General features: G+C 30.1%; 3 protein-coding genes across 12 annotated transcripts in view; 1 reads left to right on the top strand and 2 right to left on the bottom strand.

The window, feature by feature from the left end:
• Nucleotides 1-831: 831 nt before the first annotated feature.
• LOC143178014 (small ubiquitin-related modifier) lies at nt 832-2,510 on the bottom strand. The gene is made up of 5 exons (XM_076376413.1): nt 2,361-2,510; nt 2,172-2,240; nt 2,003-2,080; nt 1,500-1,571; nt 832-1,363 (listed from the first exon to the last, which is right to left on the bottom strand). The coding sequence occupies exons 1-5, from the start codon at nt 2,373-2,375 to the stop codon at nt 1,301-1,303; spliced, it is 297 nt and encodes a 98-aa protein (XP_076232528.1). The 5' UTR covers nt 2,376-2,510; the 3' UTR covers nt 832-1,300.
• Nucleotides 2,496-9,586, top strand: LOC143178013 (protein RER1). 5 transcript variants are annotated; one of them, XM_076376409.1, is made up of 8 exons: nt 3,433-3,762; nt 4,231-4,273; nt 4,542-4,625; nt 4,694-4,798; nt 4,883-4,979; nt 5,109-5,326; nt 5,774-5,847; nt 9,366-9,586. In XM_076376409.1, the coding sequence occupies exons 3-8, from the start codon at nt 4,551-4,553 to the stop codon at nt 9,385-9,387; spliced, it is 591 nt and encodes a 196-aa protein (XP_076232524.1). In that variant the 5' UTR covers nt 3,433-3,762; nt 4,231-4,273; nt 4,542-4,550; the 3' UTR covers nt 9,388-9,586. The 5 variants fall into 5 exon arrangements, with proteins under 5 accessions (XP_076232525.1, XP_076232527.1, XP_076232524.1 ...); XM_076376410.1 differs by lacking the exons at nt 3,433-3,762; nt 4,231-4,273 and adding an exon at nt 2,496-2,503; XM_076376407.1 differs by lacking the exon at nt 4,231-4,273 and having other exon boundaries at nt 3,435-3,762.
• The window catches only part of Dh44-r1 (Diuretic hormone 44 receptor 1), an 83,037-nt gene continuing 82,374 nt past the window's right edge, over nt 9,535-10,197 (bottom strand). For 3 of the 6 annotated variants that reach the window (XM_076376401.1, XM_076376402.1, XM_076376406.1), the window contains exon 10: nt 9,611-9,831. In XM_076376401.1, the coding sequence (XP_076232516.1) occupies nt 9,687-9,831 (145 nt within the window). In that variant the 3' untranslated portion in view covers nt 9,611-9,686. Of the gene's footprint in view, nt 9,832-10,197 lie in introns of all 6 variants that reach the window. The other 3 variants (XM_076376403.1, XM_076376405.1, XM_076376404.1) reach the window with 2 other exon arrangements.

Below are 10,197 nucleotides of genomic sequence, written 5' to 3'. Positions count from 1 at the left end.
TTCTTGCTAGTTATTACAGGTATTTTATGATAGAAGCAGATGTAAACATGATTGTGAAATAGTTGGAGTTCAGTAAACACAGATCTAATCATTATTACAATGGTATTTATATCAAAATTGTTTTATGCCTTCATTATGGGAATGGAAACCTAGTTATATGATAGCATTCTTATCATTCAACATACTCTACGTTTTGTAAAAGAGAATACTACTAAATTAATGTTATTACTATATCTTACTTATTTCTCCTAACTATAGACATGTTCATTAATCAAACTCTTTCATTCCTTCCGAAAATGTTAATGCTGCTATAAAAATCAAGTACTACTCTTACAATATTCAATGGTGAAAGAAAAATTCCAGTGAATATATAACATGTCAGTAATGAGAACAAAAACTGTGTTACTTAGCTGTACAAGAATACGTTTTATTACAATTTGTAGATATTTTGTCCCATTAAATCATTGAGTAAGTATTCTGTAATGGGGATGCCCATGTAAGATTGAAAGTTTCTAAATAAAAAGTACAAGCATTATAACTTTACAAATTTACGAGTCTTTGGTCGAAATTTTATATCTCAATTGCTATGCAAATTGTTTAAATGATAAGAACTTTGCAATCTTATCTTTTTTTAAATCTACGATAAAATAAACAATAATAGTGACAAGTAGTTCTCTTAGAAGCATCCACATTACTTACATAACATGAACTACTCCATGATCGTTAAATAAAGAAAAAGGAAGAAATGATTATTTCCACCCGTAGTCACTTAAAATTCTTAAAGTCAATGAAACTTTTGTTACTATTACAATTATATTGAAAAGGCAGAAGGAAAATATTACAATTACTTCTTTTATTATAGACGTACCTTAAACGCAACAATTTTGTTAAATCATGTTCACATTATATAATATTTACCGTACTTCGATAACAAAACTAAAACTTTACTTTCGGAAATTCCCGCGACCTAAATCTAAGAATTCAAAAATCTGTGAAATGCAGATACATTGCCAGATATTACTAATGGACAAAACTCGCGACATTAAGGCATGATTCGTGTTTTTTTGTTTTGCTTTTGCCATGGATGAATTACACATTATATGAAACTGACTGTTGATGGTCCTTAATCTTGTCTCATTACAGGAATGTAGAACAGCACATCAAAATGTTACGTAAAAAACCAAATTACATAATGTTTCTTTTTTAACATACATATACATACTGATAAATTTGTCCATTTCTTTATGATAGTCACTTTCACTTTAAAAGGTATTAAAACTGAATAATAGACTTAATTTTTTCAGTAGTGACCACCTGTTTGTTCTTGATATACTTCAATAACATCATCATTTTCCATTTCAAGCTGAAAAAAGTAATTTGTATTTTCTAGTGTAGTAAGATTATTTTACAATGATTAAAATTAATTTACAAATACTATTATTACTTGCAAAACATGTAGGTTTTTGAAATTTAAAAGTTATTTATAAATTTGAATTTACCTGCTTTGGTGTTTCATCATCGTTAATCCTTTTACCATCAAAAAGAAACCTGAGCGACGTCATAGGAACACCCTAAATAAAATTTGATAGTTCATGATCCCTTTCTTCTAACGAAATACAATTTTGTACTTTAAACACATAATATTCACTACAAGTTATATTTTAGACTATACAATACTTCAATGTTTCATCAAATATTCAACACCATCGAAAAATTAAATTATTACACAGAGATTCATCTACCAAAAATAAGCGAGTTCACTACTTCGCAAAAATATTGTGCAACACTAAATTTCACCAACAAAATTTTTCAAGTTAACTAATTGTCTACTACAAACATCATAGTCCAAAACATCTAGTAGACATTTTCAAAAAAAAGCATAGTCAGTTTACAAAAAGCTTGTACAATTTTTTCACAAAAGAAGGTATCTATTCTGAAAATCAATTTGTATCATTTTCAAATTACTAATGTATGAGTCTGTTTTGACAAAAAAAAGACTAACCACACGATCGCTATACGATTTCTTGAGTTTACCCATTTGAGTGGTCATCTTTACCCTAAAGTGAATTTCATTGCTGTCCTAAAAAAAAAGAAAGTAAGCCGGTAAGGGCGGTCATCGAGCATTGCCGAACGTATACGCAAACACGGGAGATAATATCATGCAGTCTTACATTTCCAACGACTTTGAGCTTGATGTATTCGGAATTCGCGTCGCCTGGGCCGGCTTCGGGTTTTTGCTCCTAGTACGCAAGGTTAGACCGATTAGACTCGATGTATAATTGAACAATCAGATGTTACGCCGTATTTATACAGCAAGACGTTGCTGCTAACAAAACGTTCATTAAAATCATCAGGCCTACCTGGTTATCAGACATGGTAATTAATTAAATATAACAATTGTCGACCACGCGCCAGAACAGTAACCAAACACAAGCACGCAATATGGCGCCGCGCTTTTGTCAGTTCAGAGTCTTCTAAAAATAAAAATTTTAACGTTTCCCAGGTACGTTCGTTCGAAAAGGCATCAGCTTTCGTTGGCCCCCGCTAAAGACCTTTCAAATTACCAGTATTGTTTCGCTATGAGCTCGTCTGTATTTTCCTTCTTAACTTTTTTATTTTATCTCGTTTTCTCCAGTTGGAAGAGAAGATAAGCTGCTGTCGCGATGATTAATTTTGCATATGTATTTCTGGTGCTTTACAATTCGGTTATGATGAAAGAATTGAGAGCTTATAACGAATAGAAGCTGTGAGATTGAAATACCGAGCTGTATTATCAGTTTCGATGAGATCGAGCATTAACTCGGGGAATTCTTTCTTTGAGAAAAGACTTTTTTGAAGAATGTGATTTATTAAATTTATTTATTTATTTGTAAATTTATTTCAACTGTTTTTTATGCTGCAGCACTTATTTGGAGCCAGAAACGGTTACAATTTTCAAATGTAAATTGAATATTTCCGTTACATATCTGCGAGTTGATTTCTGATTTCGACGATTCATTAATTCTGGTCGCAATTAATTCGATATTACTGCGTTCTGTCATCTCTTCATTATTTGTCTTTATTTTTATTCCAGTTTACTGTTTTACGTATTATATTTTCTCTTTATTCCTTGTTTTCGACATTTTTCATCGTGTCTGCTAACACTACACGCTTATAGAATTTACGTTCCTGTAATGATAACATAATGTTAATTTATTATTTTCAATGAAAATGATAAATAAATGTACACATATGCATATATGTAGATGCAAATTTTAGAATAATGTTCGTAATAACTCGCAAAGTGAATTGTATTATCATAGAACCAGAAATAAAGCTTATAATTCTTATTTCGTACTCATTTACTTATAATTGTCATAGATAATGCAGTAAATTTAACGTATATCTACATATTTCGGGATAATGGTGAGCAAATGTTTGCTAGTACTTAATTTATGCAAAATCATTCATTTTAATTGAAGACGAACAATTCGAAACGGGTCAGTTGCATTCATTTCAATACATAAATCGATGATTTTTACGTGAATGCCATACCAATCACAATTCTTTGTAGATTGTACCTTTCGTTACATAAGAATCAGATTTAATGGTCATCCGCTCGTCAAATACAATATAGTAAAAGATAAGTGGAAGTACCTTGCGTATTCTATAGTACGGTTAATCATAGTATGCCATTAATGTTGTGACGTGTTATATTTTTTTAATCAAACAAACGGCGAGAATTGATCACGGAGATTGGCTGAAAACGTACAAATACCTTAGGTAAATTCAAGTTTATTTTGATCGGATCGCCCTGTTCGAAATGATTGCTGGCAGTAATTGCGAGACGGGGAGGTTATGTGCATATCGTTCAATTTGTCCCCATGACTTCAAGAACTCGTGAGGATATCAATTAATCTCGTAAAAGATGTTGCTTGATTTTATAAAACATGCTTGTGCAATTGATAAGTGTGAATAAAAAATTTTATTTTGTTTCTGTGCTATCATTTATCGTTGAGAAAAGTTCGAACTATTCTCTGGAAACTTGAGAAGTCTTATGTTGAAGCAACCTTGAGTTCTTTGTAATAATTGGTTTTAATAATGCGTCGATTATTTTATTTGGTCATGAAATTGAATCATCTTGAATATTCAAAGTGTTCAAACTGATTATCATTTGCTGTCTTACATATTGCCACTAAATACTTCAACTTCTAAAGTTTAATGCAAATTATTCTAAAATAAATTATTTAGTTATTTTGCAGTTTGTTGGAAAAAGATATTCTTAATAGTGTCTGTGAGTAAAAATATGTTATATTTTAATTTTGAAATATTAAACCTTCGTTGCAGTCAGATTTTTATTAACATCTTTTGAAGAATCACATTAATCGTTGAGTTTTATCTAAAACTTTTTGTAGTATCTTTATACTTTAAATAGATTTATTTTTCTTTAATTAATCAGTTAAAAATATCTTGTTTTTAAAGTTAACACACATAGTAATTGGGAATTATCAGGCTGATTATAAGAAAGTTTAATCGCCTTTCTAATTAATATATATTTTCAGGAAGGTAAGATGATGCAAGATGAGCATCTGGGTGGTCCACCAAGACGAAATGTTGTTAGTCAAGCTATAGGAAGAATATCACAGGTATGGGATAAAATTCTTATGTTTTATTCTTTAATTATTTTAATGTTGTGATTGTGTTTGTATTACAGTTATATCAAAGATATTTGGATCTATGGACACCTCATGTAGTGTCAAGATGGACAGTTGCATTATTGCTAATATTTCTTTTTATTCTACGTATATTTCTTTCACAAGTAGGTTATTAATATTTAGTTAGTTAAGTAGCATGGTTTCTGGAAGAATATCAAAAATATCTCTTTATTTTTCTCTGTTTTCAGGGATGGTATATAGTCACATATGCATTAGGAATTTACCATTTGAACCTATTTATAGCATTCCTTACTCCTAAAATAGATCCAGCAATGGATTTTGATGGTAAGTAGTTTTTGTAGTTTTTGTTAGAATTTTATTTTTAAAATTTAACAAGTTGTATTTATAGATTAATCGAATACTTGAAAATATTAACTCTACTTTCAAGACACCTTAACAGAAGTTTGTTAATAGATGGTGATGGTCCAGAATTACCTACAAGATGTAATGAAGAATTTAGGCCATTTATTAGGAGATTGCCGGAATTTAAATTCTGGTATTCTGTGATGAAGTCGACAGTTATAGCTATGATATGTACTATGTTCGACTGTTTCAATGTACCAGTATTCTGGCCTATACTTGTTATGTACTTCATAACACTATTTTGCATTACAATGAAACGCCAAATAAAGGTAAGAAGTTACCATTTTTTAAACTGCGATATTTTAGCCATCTTAATTTGTTATCAATTTATATTATCTCAAAACTACAGAAATGATATTAACATGTTACATACAGTGCACTGCTTACGCAATATATTCCTAAAGCCTGCATATGTTTTGATGTATTAATAATCATAGTATATGTTTTAAAATATACTTCACCTAAATTTATAAACTTTCCAGAATTATACATCTATATATTATTTAGTTTAATGCAGTAAAATTTTATTAGCCAAATTCTAATTCGTTTTTGACTGCAATTATTGTTGAATCTATAAAAATATAGATAAATAATATTCTAATGTATGAAATATCTTGTGACCTGTATGCAATTTGTTAAATCAGATAGATAATTATTAATTGTAATGTTGATGGTAAATAATAACGGAGAATAATTGTTTTTTACATCGTTTCCAGCACATGATCAAATACAGATACCTGCCCTTCACTCATGGGAAACCAAAATACCAGAATCACGAGGATACTTCGAGGTTAATACCTTCAAAGTGAATAGGTGTGAAGTATGTTTGTCGATGGAGGTGCATAAATGTGTAGATTTCTATTTTCCCAGTACCATATGGAAAACAAACCTTTGAATATTGAACAGTCAGAATTCATTTTCAATGATATTACATACAAATAAGATCATTGCCTTGTACAAGAGAAGGTTTAATCTATGACAGGTGTAAACGCTAAAGTATAATGTTATATGGTACTTAAACTGAATTTGTCGTAATATATTTGTATCATAAAACTTGTACAAAGTATTGTTAGGTCTTACATAAACGTGGACACAGTAACAATATGGACAGTACACAGTTGTTAATGTAATATTAAATTATCACTGAATGTAAAAAAAAAGATGATTCATATACATAAGATTCGTAATATATTCGTTAATTCATTTCGTAATCTCATAGTAGAACCATTCGTCTTTTCAAGGCTTTTTGTTCTTTTGTTAGTAACATTCCATGTATAAGATTACGCTTCTTGATGTATTTCTTACGATTTTATCATACTAGAATTTTACACGAATGTTTCTTTCGATTTTTATTTTGCTCAGCAAAATAATAGTAACAATTGAAACTTCAAACTAGTCTTCTTTTCAGTGACAGCAATAATATATGTATACGTACATACGTTTTAGAGAATTTAACCAAGTTTGCTGAAAAGGAAACCAAGCCCTTTTTCGAATGTTTATAGCATTTAATTGTTTCTGTTAAACAGATTTACTACCATCGTACAATTTAACTTAATTTAGATTGCATTAAGGTTGGGACACAGTGTCTTAAAATCTTTTACGAGTATTAACACCTCACGAATATAAACAATCATTCTGATATCGTGAGAATGCATTTTATCAAAGATAGATTTACTGAATGGTAATTTGAAATGACGATACACCGAATAGTACATACCGTTTATGATCTTTTTCTAATTTGTCTCTATATAAATTTTGTATATACGAAGTTGTTTAATAAATTACATTCACAGGTCACTGACACAAAGTAAAATAGATCATAGTGTTATTGAGGGGTGACAAGGTCCAAAGATCATTTGCTTGTCATGGTTTTCGTACGTGTGTTTGTATAACACTTTAAATATATATTTTGGCTTTTATACAACACCATATATTGTGTCAGTATAGTAAAATGTGACGTTCGTTCATTGAGACGGTTTTACAAACTTTATATTGTGCGCAAACATGATTTCAGAAATTCTACTAAACATTTTCGGTATGCTTTGGATTTCTTTAAAATCTTCTGGCTCAATGTATCATCTCAAGAGGTTTTTAAGTATTAACTTTTGACTGATCGACTTATGTTGTATACCTTAATCTGTATAAAATATGAGTTTCTCTGATTATACTTGAACATAAAAATAAAGTTTTGTCATCAGGTACGCTTTTTACGGTTTTTCACCTCGTAGTTGCTAATAGTAGTTTCTTTTGGATCTTTGGACAACATTTTGAACCCCGAGTAACCAACTCCTTTGTTATTTTTAGACATAATATTATACTTTTTTTCTTTTCTTCTTTCATCATTGTACACATCCAAAGGTAGCTTGTTGGCTAGTCGAAATTTGTTCTTTAAACTTAGAATCAATCACTGTACAGATTTTAGCCTTTATAGATATGCACATACACGTACACACGCGGATTTATGTAACATATTTTATAAATTTTTAATACATGTAAAATATAGTAGTTCGATCGAGAATATCATCGATGCATAGAAATGAAAATTGAACGATATGTACATGACTTGAAAGTGATGCCCAGAGTCTGATGGAAGTGATTGTTAATACATATTTACAATATATTTTCGATACTTAATAAAGCTCTCTCAGTTGCAACGAAGTTAAAATAAAGTTTCAACATCAACAGTTTGTTACTATGAATATTTATTCTCTTGAATCTCGATAGAATGTTTTAATCATAAAATTGTTAACTATTTTTAATTCTTATTTTCATTTTTCTTTATTTGTAAACAATTTTCTTGAAACATAGTTCAATATTGTTGTAATATATATAAAATCAACAGTTAAGATTAAGTTTACAAAAGAAGTTCTTCAGTGCGAATACTCAACATTTTTGTTCCATTTTCTTATTTCTGTGTTTTTTATAATTTCACGTCCATCAATATTCAAGATCATTTTTTAGTATAACTAAAGGAAGATTTTTTTATATACAGGACATTCGATGACAAGTATAAGAAATTTTAAGGGCTGATTCTATACGCTAAAATAAAAAGCAAATCAAGAATGTCCAAAATATATTTGAGGCTTCGTTTCAGAATTGTTAATTACTTTTAAGAAAATGCCTAAGATTCACGTGAAATGTGTCTGACTTAGAACTTATTCTACTGACTTTACTATATATGACTTGAGACTTATTCTACTGAATTCGCTGTCTGACTTGGCTAGTACACATTGGTAGTAGAATAAGTTTCGAGCCAGACACATTTCACATGAATTTTAAGTGTTTTCTAAACAATTAATGACTCTGAACCGAAGCCTTAAATGTAATTTTATTACTCTTGATTTTTGTCCTATTCGACGTGTAGAATTATATCTTCGAATTTCTGATAAATATTGTCGAACACCCTGTATATTAATTAATGGGCATATTTTTTAAAGTATAATTATTTTATATATTTGCACCATTATGTTTTTATTTTTTATTGCAAAAAGAACTGGGTAAAAAAACAACGAATAATTATATGGCATTGAGCGTAGTTTTCTAAAACAATAAAATATACGTACAAGGAAGAGGATTAAAGTACCTTTGTCAACAGTGATAAAATATATTATATATGTATACACTTTTTACCCAGTCATAATTGCAAATACTTTGCCAGTTGGTACATACAGAAAAATATCTTTTTTTAAACCCTCAGCAAGTACTATGTAGTTTTTTAAGAGTCTCATCGCTAAATAATTTACCATAACCATTTATTTCGAAATTTAGTACACTAGCTTTTCTTTATTTATTTATGATTTAAATCTAACTTATGACGTACAGATTATGGTGCTTCTTGACCTATAAGTAACAAAATAAATTATTTCTTGACAATAGAATTAAAAGTATCGCTTTTTTATTTTCCAAAATGTTTACCTTAACTAATAAATAAATAATCATCAATAACAATAATAAAATAAAAAAGCTATATGCTTGCACTTATATGTATAAAACCAAATTAGATAAAAGAAAGTAATACCTGTAATCGTTCATCATTTTTTTCTCTGATTCTGAAGTGGAAGATTTTCCTAGCGAGAGGAAAATAATTAAACATGTTAAATTATGTAAAATAGATTAGTATATTTAAAATTAACTTTTGTAACACCTCCTAATCAGCTCTTTGCGACAATTTCATGGCACCAAAAGGTCACCGATGCTCGTAGTACCTGCTGAGGGTTGATTTCCAACTTTAACAACAACATACTTCAATCAGACTGCTCCGAATGGTTTCAAAAACGTTTCATACCTTTTTCCTTTTTTTTTTTACAGGGCCCCACTCGAGGAAATTTGAGAGAGGTAGCACGTTCGAACGGAGCTCGATTTTCCCTGGCTTACGAAACGAGTTTTTTTAAGCGAAAGAGAAAAGAGCGAAGAGAATGGAGGCATGTGAATGAATGCGTGAATGGGATGGAAGAACGAAAGGGAGTCGCCTCTTTTTTTTTCTAACGCAATGGCATTTCCAAATAAACTTGTTGAAGCATTGTCGCATATCCAACGATCTTGTAATCCCTCCAATTTCGATCGATCCTCAGCAATCGTAACCGGCGGTATTCGTCTAAAATAGGGGAGGGGTGAGTGGTCACTTAGACATTACTCGTTGAGATCCTCCGAGATCGCCTTCTTCGACTTATCTAGGAACGTGGTGGTTGAATTTAAACCTATCACGGTCGTGGTCGTCGTTTCACTTACCGAGGAATCTCTTTTTCTGTAGGCGTTCGACGGGGGGCAATATAATCTGAAAATTGTAGGATTATGTTTTAATAGTTGCTATCCATACGTGGCCTATAGTGGTCGGGAATTCTGGAAGTCTAACAATGATGCTATCTTATAAATATTAATATTTCAATTTTTATTTTAATATCATAATATTTATCTAAATATTTATAATTCATGATTATAAGGATTCTCCTGATAACAAATTTATTTATTGAATTTAGATAAAAACATGACTGCTCGTATTGGGAATACAAGTTAGGATTTTATGATTGCTACTTCTTGTATTGGGAAACGCTGTGAGGAAATGTGGGAGAGATTATTGATAACTTGACATATTAATTTTACTAATAAAATACAATAAAGACTACAATAGTTATACACATGA

Source organism: Calliopsis andreniformis, chromosome 4 (assembly GCF_051401765.1).
Source record: "Calliopsis andreniformis isolate RMS-2024a chromosome 4, iyCalAndr_principal, whole genome shotgun sequence".
In the NCBI taxonomy this organism is placed as follows: domain Eukaryota; kingdom Metazoa; phylum Arthropoda; class Insecta; order Hymenoptera; family Andrenidae; genus Calliopsis; species Calliopsis andreniformis.
Note: the sequence above shows the minus strand (reverse complement) of the source record. Positions and strands in the feature narration are given on the sequence as shown.